The following is a 23643-nucleotide window of genomic DNA, read 5'->3' as shown; positions in this document are numbered from 1 at the left end:
CCCAAGGGCAGGGTGCGGTGTATAGTTAATGTAGGACATATAGTAATATGTTTTATATGTCCTGACAGTGAAATATTGCTAAATTTGTTTTTCACTGTTGCAAGGCCTGTCCCTCTCATAGGTTAACATGGGGTCTACCTTTAAATCTGATTAAAGTGTAGATTCCCTTTGGGAGCGGATGGACATGTGGAGTTTGGGGTCTCTGAGCTCACAATTAAAAAATACATCTTTTAGTAAAGTTGATTTTAAGATTGTGTGTTTGAAAATGCCACTTTTAGAAAGTGAGCATTTTCTTGCTTATACCATTTCTGTGATTCTGCCTGTTTGTGGATTCCCTGTCTGGGTTAGTTTGACAGATGGGCTGGTTGCACCTCACACTAGACAGTGGCACAAAAGGAGCTGGGGTGTAGTCTGCATTTCCTGATGAGCCATCTGTGCTAGGAGGGAGGGGAGGAGTTTTCATTCACACCTGAAAGGGCTGAGCCTGGCCTCACACAATGCAGTCTCCGACCCCTTGGTGAGTGTCTGGGGCCAGGCCTGGGCAAGGCAGGATTTAACATTCAGAAGAGACTTGACTTTGAAGTAGGCCTACTTCTAAGGAGAAATTGGGTATAAGAAGGGTACCCAAAACCACAGACTTTAGAACACTTCTGGAAACCAAGAGGAACCTCTGCCTGGAGAAGAGCTGAAGAGCTGAGGAGAAGTGCTGCCCTGCCTGTGACCGTGCTTTGTGAAGCTATCCTGCAGTTGCTGCTTCTGCCAGAGTAAGAGGGCAAAGACTGGACTTTGTGTGCCTTCCATCTTGTGAAGAAATCTCCAAGGGCTTGATTTAGAGCTTGCCTCCTGTTGCTTGAAGTCTCAGGGACAGCAATTACTTCTCTCTGCCAGCACCTGTAGTCTCTAGAGAGACTCCTGCTCTGACAAGTGGTGCCCTATCAAGTCCCTGGGTCCTTGAAAGGAAAGCTGGTGGAAATCCAAGGAAATCGACTTCGGACCGACGCCGCTGCTGAATCCGGTGATGCCGCCTGCACCCGACGCCTTGACCTTCGCTGGAACATGACGATCTTCGCAGGCCCAACGCTGCTGCAGCCCCGCTGAAGTCCACGACTCCGTGGAAGACGCCGCACCACGTTGTGACCAAAGCCGCTCGAAGTGCGCGGATTCAACGTTTCGCACAGACGCCGCAATCCCTGACTTTGCGCATTTACTTTTTTCACTGTTCACCAAAGGTACTGTACTTGGGGGTCTACGCGACTCCGGAGCCGCTGGTGTCGGCTTTTTGGGAATGACTCCGTCACAACGCTGTGTTAACACCTCATCGATGCATTTTGTGTTTCTAAGCGCTATGTTTGAGTTGAATCTTTAACAATTCATAACTTGACTTGTTTATGTAGGATTTTTGTCGTTTTGGTCTTGTTTTGTTTAGAGAAATATTTCCTATTTTGCTAAACTGGTTTTGTGTCATTTTGTAGTGTTTTCATTAAGTTACTGTGTGGATTGGTACAAATAACTTACACATAGCACTCTGAAGTTAGGCCTACTGCTCTGCCAAGCTACCAAAGGGGTAAGTAGTGGTTAGCTGAGGGTGATTCTCTTTTACCCTGACTAGAGTGAGGGTCCTTGCTTGAACAGGGGGAACCTGACTGTCAACAAAAGACCCCATTTCTAACAGGGCTTGACACTCTTCCTGATACTATGCTTGGTGAATCCACCCATCTAGAATTACTAAGTGGCAAGGATCTGTTAACCATCTTTGAAATATCGATTAGTGAGTCCCTTGAGACATGGACAGCTATTGGCCCAGGTCCTGATTGTATATTCTGCGATCTATTTGCCATAAACCATTCATTTGGGGTTTCTACCTAAATCTCCTTAGTAATTCCATCTTGAGGGGTTGGCCAACACCAAATCCCTGGCACCATGCAGAGAATGTACCCATATATAAAAAGGGCACTAGAGATGACCCCCACAACTACAGGCCAATTAGCTTGATTGACAGGATGCAAAATCTCTTCTGCTGCCAGGTTTCTGGAGAAACTTGCTGAATAGGTCCAGGAGAATAATATATTTTCAATTTTACAAGCTGGATTCTGCCTGAAAGTAAGCACCATGTCATCAAGTCATCGAGGCATGGAGTGCACTATGTTACTCAGACAAACTTGGGAAGCATGTAATATGGCACTTTATTTCGTTGATTGTCTGTCTTAGGCGATATGCCAGTGTTTTGTTTTTATCTTTCATAGACCCCTGAAGAAGAGTCATTTGACCCAAAATGCATTGGGTATTAACACAGATTAAACATGGATATACTGATTTCGTTTGATAGCTTTACAAGCAAACAATCTGGAGCAGTTAGAAATGTTTTTTGATTTCAATAAATTTACAGTATTAAATAAACATGAAGACTAGTGTTGAATAGCATGGAGAGTTGTGCCAATGGTTGAACCTTTGAAACAGAACCAGGTGGTTTGCATGTTAAGTGCGACCAGGGTGGGAAGCAGGGATCCATAACCAGCACAGAGAAATGGCGAATTGACAGACACTATTCAATTTCGGATAGGAGTGTGACAGGGCTGTGTGTTAGCCCCCACTGTCTTCTCTTTATATATAAATGATTTGGTGAATTATCTGGGTGTTCCAAGCAATGACACACCAAAAACTGGTGCTCTCAAAGTCCCAATACTATTATTCTTGGATGCAAATTTGCTTATTTCTAAAACCCCCTCTGGTCTGCAAGTCCTGGTGGATCACTTTTACCAGTCTGGGCTGAAAGGGGTTTGGATCTCAATATCCAACAAAACGAAATCTATGTCCTTCAACTCCAATCCCTCCAGAAGTTGCAGTATTTGTGCACAAAGTGAAGTGCTTTAACAAGTCAAAGACTTTGATTACTTGAGGGTTAGACTCACTAATAAGTGCAGATAGAGAAGAGTACACTCAAGCTCCAGTAGGAGTCGAGAGTGATCCTCAAGATGAGAACAAGACCAAGACTAGAGCACTTTTCTCCAGCAGTGGAGGTATACATTATCATAGCAAAGGGATCTGCCCTATGTGATGCAGAACTATATGCCAATAAAACTGTAAAGAACTGATGATAGCAGAGAATAAATTCACAAGGTCACTGCTGAGCCTACTCCAAAGCACCCCACGCCTCAAAAAGTTGTTTAGATGTTGGCATCTTCCCAATTGCCTTGCTAGGCACACTTTGACCTTTGCTCAATTGGCATATATTACGGCCAAAAGAAGAATTGGCTTCATATAGGCTTTCTCTTAGAGAACTAATGTGCCCAAACAACTACCAGAACATTCCTTGACTGAGGTTTCTCGAGGAAATGATTTTCAAGCTTCATTTAGATGTTTTATACAACTCCCTAGATGACGTTGCTTCTGTTCCAAGCTCTATGCTGAAAGAGAGATTAAAATCTTTCCTTTGGGAAGAGAAACTAAGGAAATGGAATCTGGGTAGCTGCACAGACAGTGTTTTGGATATCAAATTTGTCCCATCTTTTGAGACAAGATCTCTTGCGCTTAGCAAAGCAGCTGTTCATATGATTTTGACATGGACCCTTACCAATCCACAGTTTCTGTATACGTTGTGGACCTAACTATTGCACCAGCACATTATGGCAAGCTGCAACCTAGAGGAGGAAACTTTAAACCATTTCTTCTTTTTTTATGAAGCCTAATCCACCCATCACAAGAAGTGTATATAACCTATGTGACTGTTGTTAGGCATGCAAAGAATGGCGAATGTGTTGGAGGCTAGTTCTCTATATAGTGTGCAAAAACAATGCACACTGTGCAGAGAGTCTGGACAACCACACCTTGGTACCCAGAGGCAAAAATAGATCACCTAATGCTCTATTTCTGTGGTAACATGATTGAGTAGTTAGGTTAATCCAGGAGATGTGCTAAGCCTTTGTTGTACTCTCAGTATCAATAAATGTGACAAGGAATAACTTGAAACCAAGTTACAGGAATACCTCAGAATTATATAACATTTTTTAGACCAAGATCATCAAAATTGGGTAAGTACTTTTTGAGCTATGATTTTTCAAAGTTTAGAAAATATTCTGTTTCTGTGCTCAATTACGCACCATGGGAATCAGTGGGAGAAAACTTTAAAATTACATATAAAATAAGACAATGCTCTCACAAGTGTCACCTTTTGCTTTCAGTTTGAGGACATCAAGATGTCCTGTGGGCCACCCAGAGAAGTTTGGGTGGCTCCTGGTTTGCTGAAGGTCTTGGAACTGGTGTGCCACAGGGAAGGGGACCCCTTGAAAATGCACTGCAGAGGGAGACTTAGAGGTAAGTCCGGTGGGTCTCCTTGAAGGGTGTAAGTCACAAGGGGCTAGGCACTTCTAGAGCACCGCTGGTTTTAAGGGCCAGGGAGGGGGGTGCATAGTAAATAGGTCAGCCAAGGTTTGTGCATCTGGGAGCATTTTGAGCCAGGTGCAGGTCACTTGGAGGGTGGTTTGCAGATCAACAGGGGCACTCTGGGGGTGGTTCTGGGGTACTGAAGTCCCTTGACTGCTGCTTGTTCCTGGCCCTTGGAGAGTCCAGAGTGCACTTTTCTTCTGGGTGTTCAATGCTGAGGGTCCAGTACCCCTGGCTAATGCACGGTTTAGCCACTGGAAAAAGCAGTATCACCAAACTTGGCACACGTGCAGGGTTCGTCCTCTGGGTCTGTCTGGTGAAATCTGGTCTAGCTGCTGTGTCCGGTTCATTGGTCAGTGGCTGGTCAGTGATCTGGACTTCACTTGGTCTTGCCTGCTGGGTGCAAGGAGTGATATCTCTACTCTGAAGGGAGGTTCTTGGCAATTTTTCGAAGGGTGGAGGTCTTCTGAAGTTTCTTAGAGTCTGTCCGATGTCCAGTCAACCCCTCAGCAGTGATTGTTGAGTTCTGGGTGCCACATGCAGGGTTTGACACCTTTTTCTTTGTGCAGCAGGTCTTCTGTTATCGAACCTTGGGTCCTCCTTTGTCACTGGCCTTCTTATGTCCATTGAATCGGATCTGTATGTTTAGGAATGCCCACTAAATACTGCAGTTAGTGGACATTTAGGGGAGTACCTGGTAGCCAATAGGCCACATACCTAACGGTGGCTACACCTAGTATATGACCACTATCTGTGGGAAGGGGTCGCATCGCTAACCCAGATAGGCAATTTTCCTGACATCCAAGACGGAGAAAAATGAAATGGAGTGGTCACCTCGTCTGCCACACCTGAGAGGTGGTGCAGGATGAGGGTGGCCACTCCTCCTAGTCTTCGTGCATTTCCCACTGTTTCTCCCACCAAAAGTGGGGGTTTGAAATGCATGTGGCCATCTGCTGCTAGCAGCAAGGCTGGGGGTCAATTTTCAAGGGTGTCAAGCCCTTTGAAGCTGGCTGCTGGGCAGTGCACATTCATAGGGGAAGAGTTGTAACACCTCTGCCCACAAAGGGCTTTCTTTTCTGGTCCCAGAAAGCAGAGGCTCTCTCCCCAAAGATCCAGATTCCTGTTTGGTAGGGGAGGGTTTGAACTAGCCAGAAACGGTGCCAGGGTGGTGTAGGTTTTGCAGGAGCACCTCTAAGGTGGGCCCCGGGTACATTTTTATAATAAATCCAACACTGGTCCTAGTGAGGAATTATTACTCTGAGTTGTTTGATACCAAACAACCCGGGGTTCATAGTGGCCGTCATGTAGCTGGGAAACTTGTAATGACCAGTGTCAAACACATGTACTTCCTATGGCTCCCTCGTGAACTTACTATGCCTTAAGGTTGTATAAAGATACAGTAGGGGCATATTTGCTCATGCAACCATATGCCCTCACATGCATTATAGTGCACCCTGCCTTAGGGCTGTAAGGCTTGCCAGAGGTGACTTACCTATAGTGCACACAGTGTTAGTGGATAGGTCAAAATTGGTGAATGCCATGTTGAGTTTGCAAATTTTAAACACACCTTGTCATGCAATTTTAATGGCAGTCTGCATGAGGCTTGAGTGGGTCCTCTCAGAGTGGCACAAGTGGTGATTCTGCTCTGGGGGGCCCTCTTCAGCACACATGCCCTTGATACCAGGGGTACCATTTACTAGGGACTTACAGGGGGTACTGAAGTGCCAATACATAGTATAAGTTTGGGGCAAGAAATGTGGCCTTGGGAAACTGTTTAGCAAGGCCCTGGGGAACTTAAAATTTTGAAACTACATAATTTTTCTGGCAAACATTGAGGGGCTAACCATGCAAAAAGGGTCCTCTCTCACAACATGCATTGAGAATAATGAGAACGGACACCGATGAGAAGATCTATATCGGTGTTGCTAAGTTTCTACTCTCTGCTTGGATCATTTGCAAGAAGGCCCTGCCATTGACGTTGAATTAAGTTTTAACAGTATCACAATGGCTAGTTAAGATTTTCTGCAATTAATTGTTTTTTGCAATTGCCATAACTATGATACTGTAAAAAAAAAAATTAGGCGTGCGCTTGTTGGAGCTATTAATAGGCTGCTGCCAAGCATCTGCACTTTACGGGACTGTCGTGTCACTTTTTCATGTATACCTCTATACCTTATTACATAATAATGACCTTCTAGTTCATTGAGGAATTGCATTCCACACTGGTTATGTTCTGTGCACCGCCCAATGTTATTTTAACATTGCAAATCGGCTTTTAATACTAATGTGTTTATATGCATTATGTTGGCTAGTGAAGAACTTTTGTAATGGGCTGTTGCTTGAACTGACAACTATTATGATCTTGTATAGTTGCGTAGGCTCGATTTTGCTAGTATCATTTATGGGTTTCTATTAAGCACTTTCCCTTCACTAAATCTCTGTGCCATCGTTTATGTTAGTTGTACATCTTATTTTATGACATCGATGAATTATTTTCCAAACTGGATAAGGACTGTGTATTGCTCATTGCTGTTTTAACATCGATGATTCTATTTTAGTATCACGTTTATATATATATATATATATATATATATATATATATATATATATATATATATATATATTTAGTTAGTGTCTTATGATGTGTGAAGTTTTATGGATCCTTGAATTCAAAATCAACTTTTTTGATGATGATGATGATTATACTGTGTAGCTGCACGAATTAAAATCCAAATACACGATTACGAATTAGCTATTTATTGCCCCCAACTGCAAGTAAATCTATGGAATGTGGGACAAAGTGATTTCTTCTGTCACAATAATGTCCTTAAAAATCATACCCTAACACTAAGCTAGTCCAGTAGACATTCAGTGTGGTATGCTGCAAAAAAGCAATTAAATAAATTAATGTTATACTAAACTACAGTTGTGCTGATAACGTTTTTCATTGGTAACATAAATCGCTTTTCATGCAGTTGCAAGGTTTGTCTCCTCCGTCTGTTGGCAACCTTTTTGCTACAGATTTTTCTCACAAAATATTTTTTTACTGTTAATTCCACAATTTATACACATTTATTAAGATTACAAAGTTAAAATCTAAACATTCAGAAAGCTGGCGAAGTCCAACTTCATCCTCACAATAAATATGCAAAACTTGACATGCAGGTCATATGAGTTTGCAGTACATCTTTGAAATATATTTTATTTCAAAAGGTACAGGATAAATTAATTCTTCCAAAAAGTTAGCATGTATTATTTTGTTCAGGTTTTCTTTCACTGGAACTTGAAAGAAAGAACTAGAAACCCCATGGTGCCAGCATCCTCCACTAAAAAATAACTGTTATCGTAGTTCACTCATCAAAAAGTGGAGTTTGCTTAAGGGCAAATGCCTACCAGCCAGCAAGTACTTTCTCCAACTGGGAGCTTATTGAGTCTATTATTTTTCAAAGATAACAAAGAGATGCGCACACATATACCCACAAACCTGAAACTTTTATTAAAAATGTAATGTTGGCAATGGTGCATCTGCTTGCTGAGATGTCCGGTGATGCACTGAAATGATTCAGTTATGCACAACTAAAAAGAGCCGATGCCGCTTGTTTGGTGAGAGAATTCCGGTTTGAGCGTTATGGTCTTTAAGTGTTATTAAAAAATAATATAGATTTCAGGTCTTACTTTCAAATTACACAAACGCAGATGGACTTAAAATTATGGCACATATTTCATTTATGATACCTAGAATAACATTCATGACCTCAGAACGTTGAACTATTAACATTTCTCCTTATATGCTCCTGCCCAGTAGACCTTCGAATTCCCTAGAAAAATAATAACCGTTTCCCCCTCGTTCCTGCTTAATGTTCAGAGAAACCCGTAGACCGCCCCTTAAGTGCTTAATTTGTGCCGGTGGTGGGGGGGCCGGCACTTGTTTTTCCTCATCCGAGAGCAAGAGAGGGAACATTTCAGAACAGCATATTCTGGTGGTAGAGTGTACCTTTTAGATACATATCTCATAGGGCCATTGACCATCTCTGGGACCGGGCATGAGGGGTGGGGTTGTAGGAATGTTTTTGTGTTTAATGCGTACATAGGTACTGTTGTATTGAGATGTAACCACGGATATTGAGCATGCAATCAGTACTATACATGGAGGAACATGCAATGTAGAAGTCGCCTGACTTTATTTACAAGGTGTCTATGCATAGGAAACATATGTTGATTGTCAAGTTTGTGATGCTAATGCTAATAAACTATCTATTCAAAAAAAGGAAGAAAGAAGAAGAAAAAGACTGAAAAAACGTCTCAAATAAAGAAACCAGGAACCTGGAAGAGCAAGATAGAGGGGGAGTGTATTAGATAGGCAAATAATGGACTGAAGACTGGGCAGATTAGGTAATCAGTGTGCTTACATTTAATTGCGCCGGCCATGGCTTCTGAGCAGAGCTTTGGGCACCGGCACTTATTATTTACCCCTTTAGACATCAGAAAGACTGACTTGCTGTGTACAATAGGTACCAGCACAGATTCTGACCTTTAAGGTACAAATACAGTCAAAGCATCTCCTCACCATTTAAAAACTCCCCTTTTCTACAACTAGGTACAACTACTCTGCTTGTAAACTGAACAGTCCCATTACCTTTCCATGGTAACGTGCAATCTTGTGATTCAAGTACCCGGCCATTGTTACATTAAAGGGGCCATCCAGTGAACGATGTCACAATACAATACAAAACCATTCTACAACCCTTATCATTGGGGATTGGTAGAGATGCAGGACTGAGTAAAGAGAATTGTTTTTTTCCTACCCTTCATGGCCCCTTTAAGGGCATTGCAAGCAGATGCCTTATGACACAAACACAAATATCCATAAGAAGGCTCTAAATTGTAACAAATATCTTTAAAACTGGCATTGTTGCAAAACATACTCAGATTTACAAAGATTTTGCATCAGGATTATGTTACTTTTTTAAGGCAGACCCGACGTAAAGTGTACTGGTAGAGTTTATAATCAAATGCAAATTATGACTGTATTGCATTGTTAATAGAAAATATGCACCGTTTTATGCTTTGTTGCATCAAGGGGTGTTCTATGAGTGTCATATGGGCATTGCCAAAGAATTGTAGACAGGGATTTGTCCCGAAATCCTGTGCCTTCCTGAGGCAGGCTTAGTGAAGAACAATGTTTTAATCCTCATTGTCTCTCATTTCCTACAGCATACATATAAAGAGGGAAATGCTTTAAAGCATGTTTCTACAGGAAGGGACCCCTTGCTGCACAAACCCTATGCTAGCTAAAATCCAAACATCCTGGCACCATCGTGCAAGGTTGCCAGTGCGGGTGCATGCCTGAAAGTGTTCCAATGAAGGGAGAGAGCGGAACTGTGCCACTTCCTCATAGATATTTTGCAGATCTGCTCTCTCTTCCTTTTATGCAACATAGCACAGCAACTTTACTTGTCAGACTGTTTGTGAATCTGGCCCCATTTTACCTTACAATGGAGCTGCCCATTTCCTTTTTGCTCCTTGTTCCTCATTATGCAACTTGGCTGTCCTTGAATTCAAATCATCATCCTGAATAAATGCCTATTAGAACACTCCTAGAGGTCTGTCTTTAATAATTGGAGGCATTCACACACAATTGTACTACAATAGTGCCTAATTTGAGCTGATGGTGGGATGCGGAGCCCACTTATTTTGGGGACCAGAAAATATTTTTCCTTTCAGATTTTGATCCAGAGCAAGAGAGTGAAAAAAACAGAAGGAAAAAGGAGAAGCAAGGGGAAGATGGTAAAACAATGACAAAGTAAAAAGTGAGGAAGAAACATAACCTCTTAGAATGAAATAAACATGCAGAAAGTGTAGGGGGAAGGAATAAAGAAGCACGGGGTGGAATCCAGACTGCACAGCATTGGTATGTGGCAATTCCGACATTCCTCAACACTGGCTGTGCGTTTCTCAGAAAAACTTTGGGCATTGACACTTATTAATTTACATAATAAGTGCTGCAGTACACCAATTTCCAATCAAAATTATCCCACCTGGTCAATGTAGATTGCATTTGGGATAATTCCCTGGATTATCATTTCAAATCCATACATTAAGCAACGCTTGAAAGTCTCCCAGAAAGTCAGAAATAGTAATAGTCTACCTGACTGACATGATCTCGCTTTCCTGATGGCATGGAACAATATCAATCTTGAAGTTCTTTTCCTTTATGTTCACAGCAGCAGCTATATTAACAGGAAACATCGCATGAACTTTGGCCTGCAATTCCATGCCTGCCTGGATCAGATGTGTGTTCAGTCCAATGAACATAATCAAATCTTTGGCGAAACTGTAAATTGAAAAAGAAATGTTGATGTTACTTACACCACGGCACCGCTGCTCAGATATCATAGCTCTCAACAATACTGTGGTGCATACTTTTCTTGTATCTCTGTCTAAAGTTTTATTAGTAGCAATTATGCCACAAATACTCACCTGAGACTCATCTTTGAATGGAGTTTAATCTTGGAGTCAAATAACTGGGAGAGACTAAAATCTGAAGATGGAGATGGCAAAATCTGGACTCGTGCTGTTGCCAACAATAGAGAAAAAAAGAAACATTGTGTGCATTTAAATATTTATCACACTCTTGATTGTTTTTACTCCAAAAATAACAATAATTTCATAGCCCAAAACACGTAGGGATAGTGTCATTTCAGCAAACTGTTACCACAATTGAAGCCAAATGTTTATTTTCCTTTAATAAGAAATACCAAGGAAAATCCTAGAAAGTTAGAGACCGATTTCAAGTTTGTCACACAGGGTACCCTAGGCCAAATGTGGCATAGGATCCTGTGTTCCAAACTAATGGTCAGCCTACTCTAGTGAGAGCTGGGCAGACTGTCGTGTTTCTAATGGCAATACTCCACTGATTCTGCTGTTGGAAACCCCTATACTGACAGCCCAGTGAAGTTAGAGCTTTCGGTGTAGGCACATTTCACCATCCGCCCTATTTAGAGAGGACGGTCTGATACTCTTTTTGCTGTTCAGGGTCATCAGGTAAAGTCTCCAATGAGCCACTGCCTGAAACATGGCAGCTGCTCGCCAAACCGTCAGTGCCTTCAGAGGAGATGCTCCCATGACAGTGGCTTCTCTAAAGACACAGAGGTCTCCAAAGACCCAGCAAAGATCTCAAAATATAGAGGGAGGTAGTCCAGCCAACAGATAGTGCTACCCTAACAGATGGTGGGCCACGGGTCACAGTCAAAATGAGCTCCTCGCGTCTTTAGTCTCATTATGGCATAACAATCTCATCCAAGGATTCTAGCACCGTTACCAAACCAGTTGGTCTTCAGTCTTGTGGTTTGAAATGTTGTTGCTAGTCCCTTTAGGTGGCACTATGAAATCATAACATAAAGTTACCCATTCAGTGGCCCTACATATATATTTATAGGCACTGGTAATCTTACCATTTATTGCAGCACTGGTCACAGAAACATAATACATGCTTTTTTCTATAGGAAGCCCAACACAGGTAGGAACAATGTGACGAACTTCAGTGGACAGCAGAGGTTTGGTCCAATGTCCATCAAGGCTCTGCTGAAGGCTTCTCAAGAGGTCACCTAGCTTGGGGAGTTGTTCTTCTGGTTTGTAAAACACCTGCGACAAAGCATATACTTTATTAGGCAATACAGCATTCTAAATTGACCTTGACACAAGGTGGTAGAAATCAGCAGTGATATTTACATTTTAAGCCACAAAAGAGACACTGATCTAAAACAAATTGTTAATAGCTATTGTATAATTCAACAAATCAAAAAATTGTTCCGGCTAAGAAAAAATGCTAATCCTACGCAGAACATTAGACAATGAACAAGTAAAATTTTAACACCAAGGGGCTCATTTACAAGCCCCTAGCGCCTCCATTGTATAATGTTTTGATGCAGCAGTGTCACTAAGCAGTCCCCTACTGTGCGCCACATTTACAGACTGGCGCAATGGGACCATTGCACCAGTTTGTAAAGCCTGGTGCCACATCATACCTGCGCAATGTGGGCATCTCCCCGTTAAACGCCATGCAGAACTGGCGCAGTGAAATCTACAAGATTTCATTGTGGCGTTCTTCACCTTCATTGCATCAAAAAATTAAAACCTGCTTACAGCAGGCATTAAACTGACGCAAGGCTTTTAAAATGGGAGCCTTCTGCGCATTGCTGGAGAAGCATAATTTTTTTGACACTAGTCCAGCAATGTGTGACTTTAGTGCCACATCTGCATTGGAATTTCTGACACATCAGTGGAAAATGTACACGATGGAGCTCTGTATAGCTAATACAATGCTACCATGGTGTTGTTTGGGAGCACAGGGCTGCGCAAGAAGTCTGACACATCGGAGCCGATGCACCAGATTCTTGTAAATGAGGCTTCAGTGGCTTTATTTACAAAGAACTGGCAGAGGGCAACACCACAAGTCCTTTTGCTGCACTGCCTGCACCAATTTGAAAGGGCAGGAATGCACAGTATCTACTAGATATGGTGCATTCTTCTCCTTTCAGCAAGCGCCAGTGCTCAAACTGCACCAGAACGCCAACACAGGCACCCTTGCTCCATAGTGCAAAGGTGTCTGTGATATTAGCATGATTGTTTTTGTGCAGTAAGGAGCACCTTCCTGTGCAAAAAACAATCAGGAGAGGTTTTTTTCTAATTCTATGTGTGCTGCAGAATGCAGCACATGTGGAAAGAGGAAAAAACGAAGAGAAATGTAAATCTTTCTCCTTGTTATGTCTGCTCTGGGAGGCGTATTTTTTGGCGCTGTCCCAGTTTTATGCTATGTTGTAAATCGGGGGCACTTTCAATAACCATGGGTGTTGTGTGGGAACACCCACAGCAATGCCCATGGCATGTCTCTCTGACACAGTGTGAGGCAAAGCAGCGACTATAACCATGTCAATAACAGTGTCAATAACCATGGGTGTTGAGTGGGAACACCCACAGCAACACCCATGACACGCCTAACACAGTGTGAGACAACACACTGACTTGCACTGCAGTGCCTTACACAGTATCTGCAATGCCATGTAAAGCCATGCAGGATGGCTTTGTGTGGCCTTGTAGATATATGTCTGTACTGTGTGCCAGGAGCATCAAAAAAGTGATGCTCTGGTGGCTCATGGGGGCTTGTAAATAAGCCCTCAATTGTCTCACTTGTCTTTTTTACTTCTCACACACTCGCTCCATTAAGAGGTATGAATGTGGAGTTCTTTTATGCATAGGCTTGAAAATCCCTCATTTTAAATGCAAAGAGAAAACAGAGAGGCAAGAATTTTGGTGTATGAAAAATGTTTTAGCACGTACACATTGCTGCTTCCTTCACAAGCACCAGTACCAAACAAGATTGTCTTACTGCAGCAATAAAAGTGAAGCATAGAAAATGAGACTCGATGGTTCAAATACCGTCGAATTTTAATCATTTGAGGGATCTCTATTTTACATGCAGGCAAGCACCTCTAAATAAGTTTAAGCAGGAAAAATCAAACAATGAAGCTTCTGGCTAGGTAGGAATTACCCAACAGGATTTCTCAATCTTTACTACAGAATCAGATCACTGCTTTTTAGCACAAAGATCACAGTGAGAATCTATAAACCTCCATGCCCAACAAACATGCCACATCACAATAAGACTCTACATTTCAGCTAGTACACAAAAATACAGAAGCAAATATACACTAAAAATGCTCACATATTGAAATATTTTTTAATTTACAATCCAATATTGAAAATGTTTTCAAATTTTAAATTTTAATTCTTTATTTATATATACTTGATTAATTTTAATATTTCTTAATTGTGTTAACAGTTGCAGCCCCTCTGAGTAGGCCTTGCGGATCCATAAGGTCCTAGGGCAACAGGTCACAACCATTGGTGTATAGTTTACCTCAACTGCACGCTTAATGCTGTCCTTGTTAATCTTAGCAAAGAAGATCTCTTGTCCAAACAACTTCAGGTATGCAGATGCCAGCGGTTCATTGGTTGGCAATGCTTTCCACTCAGATAGCTGCAGGGAAATATAACGTAAAGTACCTGATTTGTGCTGTTACATGAAGCTAATCACACAGTGATAAACACATACCAATCCATGTGGTATGAATAATGTAGTGAGTTTACTGAACCTTTCCAATTCTTAGGCATAGATGTTACAAGGAGTTGCACTTCTCTAATGACATCTAAACACTGCAGTCCAGATATACATATTGTGCAATGCTTCATGGAGTAATGGAAACAATTCAAACATCTTTTTTAATGGAGATGGCACCAAAATAATAGATTTAAAGATTTTGCAAGCTTTTTCAGTAAAATGGCTCTTTCATATTTAGATATAAAATCAAGGTACATGGTCAAGATCAACAAAAATAACATTGGGCAGTCTGCTCATTTCTCACATTTAAGATGACTCGATTACCATTCGATCTTTGCAGGGTAAGTAAACAATTGTCATAAAACCTGAAATATGCTTGGTGCCAATCTTGATTTTTTTACTTGCTTGCATTTTTCATTTCTGTACTAAAGAATGTACCAGCAAATACCTACTGGGGTACTCCTCACCTAAATAGGGGAATGCTAGCTTTCTCAGTGAATGTCTGTGAGAAGTCTTCCTTTTAGCATGTTCAATCCCCATTTTGTCTGACTAATACTGGTGATAACTGACCCTGATTGTGCCCTGGGCTCTGCTAACCAGGCCTGGGCCAGTGTTCTGATTAAAAGCTATATGATAATTTGGTACAATTATAATTGGCAATGACAGACTCCTGTAAGTACCTAGTATATAATAGGGCAGGGAAGATTCAAACTACCTATAAGTCCATTGTATATAATAGGGCAAGGAGGTTTAGAGGCCCGGCAGATTTCCTGCACTGCAGTGTGCACTTCTATGCTGACTGCTGTCATGTTTAAAGGTAGCCCTGCCTTGCAGACTGTCTTTAAAATGTAAAATGCGTGCAAATACGACTTTGGATTTAAAGGTACATCCAAAGTGATAATCTACTCTATTATTTACATATATGTTACCCCTAGGGTCTCCTCTAGGTGCCCGGGGTGGGGTGTCATGTAATTATAAGCAGGGACATTATAAAAGGTGTTTTATGTGCCTTGGTGAGGGAAAACTGGCCATTTAATTTTTCTCCATTGTAGATACTTAGCTCAATAGGCTAACGTTGGAATACTTTATACAAACATTAACATTGGCTAGATAGGAGCACAATGTGCCAATCAGGGACTCAAAAGATTGATAATGATAAATCCAACAATTTGCCACTGTTGAATTTAACTAACTAATACAGAACAAGAGTTATATGACTTTCTTTTCTGTAAGACAAAATCCAGCCTGCTATTGGCCAACCTTAACAGGATTAGCCAGACTGCTTTGATGAACTGACAAGTGGCCTGTATAGCAGAGGGGCTAGCTGGGGGGGAGGCGGTCTGCTGCATCAGGGCTCAGGCTAGGAAGGGGGCTGGGTAAATCATACTGGGCTTCAAAGAAAGTAGGACAGCTAGGAATGCCAGATACTACCCACTCTTCATGAACCCCTCAGACAGATGGCAGGCCCAAGAAAGGAATTTGCAGAGAAAATGAGGCACGCCAGTAGATGGGTTTGGCCAGGTCTTACTCTGCTGGAGAAAAATCGTCCATCTTGGATTTTGGGGAAAAAAAAATACCAAATTTGGAGGAAGCTGTTATGCTTTTGGGTGGCACCCTGCATCTCACTGGACAGGGGTGTCCTCCTCCTTGTGTCCCAGATGATTAAATAAATATGTCTGAGCTGCATGGCAACTCAGATCTGCTGCCTGAAACCACAAGAAGAAGAAGGACTGCTCTGCCCGGACCCTGGTCTGCAACCCAAAAGGACTGAACCCTGAAGGACTGCTCCTGCTGCACACTGGAACAACAGCCCTAAGGACTTTGCTTTGCATCAAAAAGGACTAAGGAATGGACTCTCTGAAAGTAACAGATTAGCAGAGCTTGCCTGCAGCAACTGTCACAAACGCCCCCAGCCTGGAGTACATCCAGTGGAATCTGAAGGATTTGGCCAAGAGCATTGTGGGAATTGAAGTCCCAAGCTTTCCAAGGATCATCTCACTGCTGCTAGACCCTTGGATGTGTGTTTTGTGTGCTTTGAGACCCAAAGGATGTGAAAAAGCTCCATCAGGTGACCGGCCCGTCATCGAAAGTTGAGCCACCACTGACGAACCACCACCGGCCTGAAATTCACGTTCATCCGGCTGAAGCTCAAGAGCTTTTCCTTGACAACAAGACTTCTAGGATTTGATCGGGCCTCGCTTAAAATCAAGCCGAAGACGTTGCATCAGATCCCGGCCTGACGAGGAGCATCACCTGACACCAGGAGAAAAAGCTCCAGAAAAGCAACTAAGTCCGAAGGTAAAATTTTGACCAAGGCCTCCTGCTCAGTGTATCATACACTGAGCAAGGCTCTACCACAATCGGCCTCAAATTGTGACTTGGTCTCAGTCTAGACTGACCAGATGTCCCCAGTGGAAGCTATCGATTTCTAAGCCCTAGAAAGCCATAGAAAGCACTCTCTAAAAATGTATATCCCCGGCTCCCTATATTGGATTTTTGTCATTTTGGTGTTATTTCAAAGATAACAATATTTCCTACTTTTATAAACTGGTGTTGGATTTTTATTGTGGGTTGTGTCTTACTTATTTACTGTATTGGTGTATTTAGATGCTTTATATACCTGTCTCCTAATTTAAGCCTGCCTGCTAATTGCCGGTGTTGAGCCCGGGGATGATGTTTTGAGACCTTGACTGGTCCTTACAGTGGTTGGTGGCCTTATTGCTAGTGGTAGGTGTGTACTTACCCCTACTAATAACCCGCCTTCCAACAATGTTGAATTGTAGATCACACAACATTGGAAATTATCCTCAGATGCCTCTCGTGACATGGTCGTTTCAAACTGTGCAAAAAGAGACTTAATGGATCCTGAGCTCAACCCAGAATGGCAGTAAGCAGCACTGTCACTGCGCAGCAGCATCATGGAGCCTAGGCAAACAAGTTACATAAAGGGTGTTAATAATTTACCTAAAGTGTGCTAGGTACGTTATCAGCAGGGTAGAGGACAATTTGGCATGCACCCATTTGATATTTCTTATACTTGCAAATTATATAACATGCCTCTAGTTTTGTTTTCTTTTGTACTAGAGCAGCTAAGATATATATATTTTGCCCGACCAATAGCCACCCAACCTGACCCTCCCTAAGGAGCAGCTTTGGTGCCAGGTTTCTGTGCTGGGGATGCCATGGAGGTCAGAAGGTACTGATGTCCAATGCGAATGAAGTGATTGTATTTTGTGTCCAATATGTCTCCAGCCTGGTTTGATTTTCACCAAAGCATGGTTCAGTGTTCTACTTTCAAATGTTTATTTTTATTGAGATTGCAGTGGGCCTGAGGCTACACAGCCGAAGGCCTGTCATAAGAATGGTGTTTGCACAATATCTATGAGACATGAGTTGTAGTTTTGATGAGATGGTACACTTTTTCTAAGTAAGTATAGATTGCTTTATACTTTGATGGGCGAATTTATTGTGTATATTATGCCAGACCTTGGCAAAGAGATGTGAAATCTTCCCTTATCTTAAATTCTGCTACATTAAGCTTCCAAATACAAGTCAGAGACGGGCATATATTGTGTCAGCTTGTAGCCCTCCAAATTACAACCACAAATAATTGTTGGAAAAATCTTCTCTTTGAGTCACTTCTGGTATTATTGGTGCAAATAGTGGAAGTCATCATTTTCTAATATGTTCTCTTTGGGTGTTTAAAAAAAAAAAAAATAAGAACCATAAATTACTTACATCACTTTAAACATTGATCAAACACAAAAAGTGGAGGATGAGATACACGTAAAAAAGAGCACATGTTTGTTTTGCAACAATTTCGGAATGTAAATTAAGCAGTTTTATGTTCCTCTCTATAGGAGTTTGACACAAATAAATGCATAGTGGTTTATCTCCTGGTGCACATATAGGATTTACCGGAACAGACAAGGATCTTAAATTTATTGTGCAAGTCCTCATTTCCACCCAGGTTCTGCCACTGGAAGAATGTACTTTCCAGCGGTACATAGAGTGTATACCTTACCTTTTTCAAAATGTCTCTAATTTCATTACCACCTTGTGCTCTGCTGCTCCAATTGTCCAAGTGTTTTTTCATTATGACTTCTTGAAGCCCTTCTGCTCGAAGTCCAACCTGTTAAACATATAGTTGAAGCAAGTAACAGTTAGTTTCTGTCTACTTCAAAGCATGATAATCTCAATAATCTTAAAAATGTTGCAGTAAATCTCAAACCTCAAATAGGTCAGTAGTTGCTCCCAGGAAGTAAGCCTTGATATTGGAAATAAAAGCTGTTGGAAGAGTGGTGGCTGCGTTGTTTATGGCAAATAGATTTGCAGCAAAGCCACTCATGATTGCATCTGTAAAAAGAAAGACCAATACACTGTAAAAGCCCGATGGCACTACACATTCTGACCTGAAATATGAACACATGACATTCAAGTTAGCAACATCTTGTGCCAGATAACAAAGTGATCAAAGGTAGTGTTACATTTAAGGCTTGGTTTAAATCATGCTTTTTATATTTTTGACATATTTTTGGCAGGGGGGCTGTATGGTGAAGAAAAATACCAAGGAAATCATTCCATTGCCATTTTATTTTTCACATTTAGAGTGGCTCACAGCAGGAAGGGGGTGATGCTTCCTCGCCCCAATGAAGAAACAGCTGCTGCTCTTTGTCCTTTATAGAATGCATGGATAATAAATACATTTACAACTTTGATTGTCGTAAGGTAAACATTTTGAAGGACACAACAAGTTCCCTTCAGTATATTCAGCAGTGTTCCATTGGCCCCACCTCTCAACATCCAACATCCAACCTCCACGTGAAGTAGTACAGAAAGATTTGGGACCTCGTAGATCTTACTTAACTATAGTTACGTGTCTTGGGATGTATCTGATTTGTCTCTATTTAATGAGAGAGCTTGCATAGTCCTGAGTGACATAAAGTTGTGGATGAAAATGCTGGATTGCCTCCTAGCATTTGGTCCCCCTTCCTATTGGTTTCAAAATAGGGTGCACACCTTTTCTAATTTGGAGATTTTATTATGCACAACAGCCACAAATATATCCATTGCTTAAATTGACCATACTTTACCCCACCACATATCTATTTGAGGTGTTATAAGTTGCTTACACATCTGTGCTAGGCATACTCATGCTGCCAGTATCAAGTGTGAGGTAGGTTCCTGAAGTGGGGTAGATAAAGGAAACACTATTCTCCCCCGGATTACCCAATAACAACAATAGAGACTGGTGCAGCAATGCAATGTCCCTTAATTTCTTGATCCGTGACAGAATATCTCACCATATCTCACCAGTATGTTTGAACGTGTATGCAAGTCCACCCTGTGTGAATTAGTGTTCCCCTCTCCCCATTGCCTTTCCAGCAGAAATCTGAGCCTAGAAACATTGCTTTTAACCCAGAAGGTGTGAGATACCATCTAGTCATAAGATTGTGACAGTTTTACTGTATTATACACAAACAGAGGATCCTGCTATCCCCTTCCAGATTGATCGTCTTGTCTCTTCCTTAAATCACTCTCCTATTTTGCTACATAGTCACAGTTAGCTTTGGGACCCAGTTCTTAGAAATATTAATAGAACCATGTTTAACTCTTCTGTCAGAGTCTATTGACACAGATGGTTTTGATTTGGGGTTTTTCTCCTGCCTGCGTTTCCATTTATGATTCTATCATTAGCACCACAATTGTAGTAGATGTTATTCAACGCCTCTCTTCAAATTAAATTTCTCCCTCAGGCTTGCTCATCACAGAAGATTTCCATCTTCAAATAGATCTCCCAGAAAGAGCAGATTATTGTGATTCAAATTGTAAAAACCAGGGTCATTAAGGCATAGAGGAAATGGATCAGGGATTGATGAGATGTAGACCCTTTTTGCCCGCTTTACTTGTGATCAGTTGCTAACATATTTGAGTCCATGGCGGAAAGATCGCCGAAAGACAGTCAATGTACCACACCGACCGCCAGGGTGGAAACAACAGCCACCACAGCGGTAGCCGCCTATAGCCAGGTGGAAGTCAAAGTTCCACCCACCATATTAAGACCCTGCAAACCGCCACCTTTTCCGGGCCTGTACCAGTGACATCAAAAGCCTGGTGATAAAAAGAACTCAGAAGTGAAAGGACTCACCATTGGAGACACGGGGAACAACCACGCCGCCATGGAACCAGAACTGCATGTATTTCTGATGATATTCTACATTCAGCTCCACCACGAACACCAACGCCGACGAAGACGACGACGGTGATGCAGCTATCTAGCACACAAGGGAGGGGGGAGGAAAATGACAGTGACACACACATGCACCACACACACCCCATACACACACACCATACACACAACCAGATGCACAAGAAAGCAAGTTAATCTCCCTAAATCGGCTGAATAATGCAAGGACAATTTTTTTTTACTAAAGTGAGTGTAATAATATCAACACAGTATAATAATAACTTAGCCAATGTTACAGATATCTACAAATGTACACTGCCCAGTCCTCAGTTCGCGTGGGCCACATGGCCGCATGGCAAAGCCACTTGTCACTTGCATCAATACGGAGAGAACACTGCAAGGGCATAAGTTGGCAAATAGGCAGGAACCTCAGGGGGAAGGAGGGCACCTCAGCCGGATGCAGAAACAAGATCACTGATTCTGGAGGGTTCTGTGCTTGATCCTGGGGAGTGCAAGGCCACAGTCCCTCAAGTGGGTGTGTCCCACACTGGTTCTGGAGGGGGCAACATGCCCATTGCTCTTTGTCCTGTGGAGTGATGGGCCGCAGTCTCTCGAGTGGGTGTCTTGCCCAACGTTCTGGAGGGGGCAAAATGCCCTGTGCTTGGTCCTGGGGAGTGCAAGGCCACAGCCTCTCAAGTGGGTGTGACCCACACTGGTTCTGGAGGGTGCAACATGCCCATTGCTCTTTGTCCTGGGGAGTGATGGGCCACAGTCTCTCGAGTGGGTGTCTTCCACACTGGTTCTGAAGGGAGCAACATGCCCTGTGCTTTGTCCTGGGGAGTTTAAGGTCACAGTCTCTCAAGTGGGTGTGCCCCACACTGGTTCTGGAGGGGGCAACATGCCCATTTATTTTTGTCCTGGGGAGTGATGGGCTACAGTCTCACGAGTGGGTGTCTTGCCCACTGGTTCTGGAGGGGGCAACATGTCCCGTGCTTTGTCCTGGGGAGTGCAAGGTCACCGTTTCAGGAGTGGACAGGCCCACAGCAGCCTATGGAGGCAGGATCACATTGCGTCCACCGGTGGTGATGGCTGCACTGTGGTGGTGCTGGAGGTGGTGGTGGTGGGAGGCTCCTGCACAGGCCCGGCACCCTCGGATAGATGCACTGTGGTGGTGCTGGTGGTGGTGGGAGGCTCCCGCACATTCCCTACACCCTTGGATGGATGGACTGTGGTGGTGCTGGTGCTGGTGGGAGGCTCCTGCACATCCCCTGCACCCTTTGGATGAATCACAACCATGCTTGGTGGTGGGGGTTCCATGACAGCTGCTGGTGCAGGCTCCTGGTCCTTCTTGCCTGCTGGTGCAGGCTCCTGCCCTTTCGGGTGGCATGGCAAGGCTCCTTCCCCTTCTTGCCTGCTGGTGCAGGCTCCCTGCCCTTCTTGCCTGCTAGTGCAGTCTCCTTCCTCTCCAGTATATGTGGCCTGGAATCCTTTCCACCACGAGTACGTGCGGATGGAACTGGGCCGTTGGACTGTGTGGCTGAGGTGCTTGACTGGGTTTGTGATACCCTGAGTCATAAGTGCAGGACGGGGGGAGGGGTAGGGAAGAGGTCAATGGTGGATAGGAAAAGTTTCTTAGGGGCATTGGGGTGAGAAAAGGGAGAAGGAATGGAGTGGAAGATGAGGGAGTGGTTGTTGGAGGAGTCTGCTGGATTTGGGTGCAGGTGCATGGGTTGTATGCTGTTGTAAGGTGGATGGCTGTTGGATGTCTGAGTGCTTGTGTTTGTGTACTTTATGAGGGGTTACAGACAGAGTGAGAGAGGACACAGGAGACATGTGCATGGATGTTGTGGAGGTGTCTGCCAGTGAGGTGTGTGTTCTGCTTGGTGTGGTGATGATGCAGGTAGTGGATGATGATGTAGTGCATGCAGGTGTGAGTGTGGATGTGACTGGGAGGGATGTGCGGGAGGGTAAGGAGGGGGAGATAGTGGAGGCAGTGGATGTTGTAGTGTCTGCAACTGTATGGTGTTTGCATGAGTGTTTGTGGGATGAAGTGTGGTGCTTATGTTTGCTTGTGACACGCTTGGGTGTTGTCCTGTGTGCATGCTTGTCTGGTTGTGTGCTTGGGATGGGTTGGGGTAGAGGAGAATGGGACTGGCAAGAGGACGTTGGAGTACGTTAGAAACAGGGACAATGGCTGCCATCAGAGAGGAGGCCAGAGCCTGGATCGATCTCTGTTGGCCCACAAATCCAGTGTGAATGCCCTCCAGGAATGCAGTAGAATGTTGCATCTGGGCTTGCAGCCCCTGGATGGCATTCACAATGGTTCACTGCCCTACAGAGATGGATCTCAAGAGATCAATAGCAGGGCTAATTGGGGCAGGGCCTGAGGCAAAGGAAATGCCCACCCTCCTGGGTGAACGGGCACGGGCAACTCGCTGAGGGGCTGCTTGGAGGGCGGTGCTGGTACAGGGGTGGCAGCTGCACATGTAGCTGGTGTGGTCACAGAAGTGCCCGCCACCATCAGCGAGCATCCATCGGAGGAGGTATCTGAGTGAATTGTCGATTCCAGTCTCCGCCGTGGTGCTCCCCTTGATCTCCCCACTTTGGACTCTGCCTCCTGGGTCCTGTGGGATGCAGCTCCCTCCGTCGCTGGTGCCTCTGCTTCTCCGCCAGACAATGCTAATGCACATAAGGACAGGATGACAAAACAAGAAAGGGGGGAGAGAGACAAAGGATACACTGGGTCAGTGGCTGCACCAACACCACTGTTGGCGTACACAGCACCCTCACACACAGGGACCAGGCCTACACACTATGCATTGCATCACCACTGATATCGCTAGCCACCAATGGATAAGGAGCGGCACACACCGCCAACTGCAACACACCTGGGACCCATGCAGCCCTGACCAGTGCTAGCGCTCCTTGCACTTAGTATGTAAATTTACGAGGGGAC

General features: G+C 43.4%; 1 protein-coding gene across 1 annotated transcript in view; it reads right to left on the bottom strand.

Annotated features, from left to right (window-relative positions):
* The window catches only part of LOC138293923 (vitellogenin-like), a 605610-nt gene that overhangs the window by 313691 nt on the left and 268276 nt on the right, over positions 1 to 23643 (bottom strand). Inside the window, exons 14-19 of the mRNA XM_069233203.1 lie at positions 18732 to 18856; positions 18525 to 18632; positions 14300 to 14419; positions 11835 to 12024; positions 10861 to 10954; positions 10529 to 10714 (exon numbers count right to left, since the gene is read on the bottom strand). Coding sequence (XP_069089304.1) covers positions 10529 to 10714; positions 10861 to 10954; positions 11835 to 12024; positions 14300 to 14419; positions 18525 to 18632; positions 18732 to 18856 — 823 coding nt within the window. The remainder of the gene's footprint in view (positions 1 to 10528; positions 10715 to 10860; positions 10955 to 11834; positions 12025 to 14299; positions 14420 to 18524; positions 18633 to 18731; positions 18857 to 23643) is intronic.

This window comes from Pleurodeles waltl, chromosome 4_2, assembly GCF_031143425.1.
Source record: "Pleurodeles waltl isolate 20211129_DDA chromosome 4_2, aPleWal1.hap1.20221129, whole genome shotgun sequence".
Classification (NCBI taxonomy): domain Eukaryota; kingdom Metazoa; phylum Chordata; class Amphibia; order Caudata; family Salamandridae; genus Pleurodeles; species Pleurodeles waltl.
The sequence above is the reverse complement of the archived record's forward strand: the minus strand, read 5'-3'. Positions and strand labels throughout refer to the sequence as shown.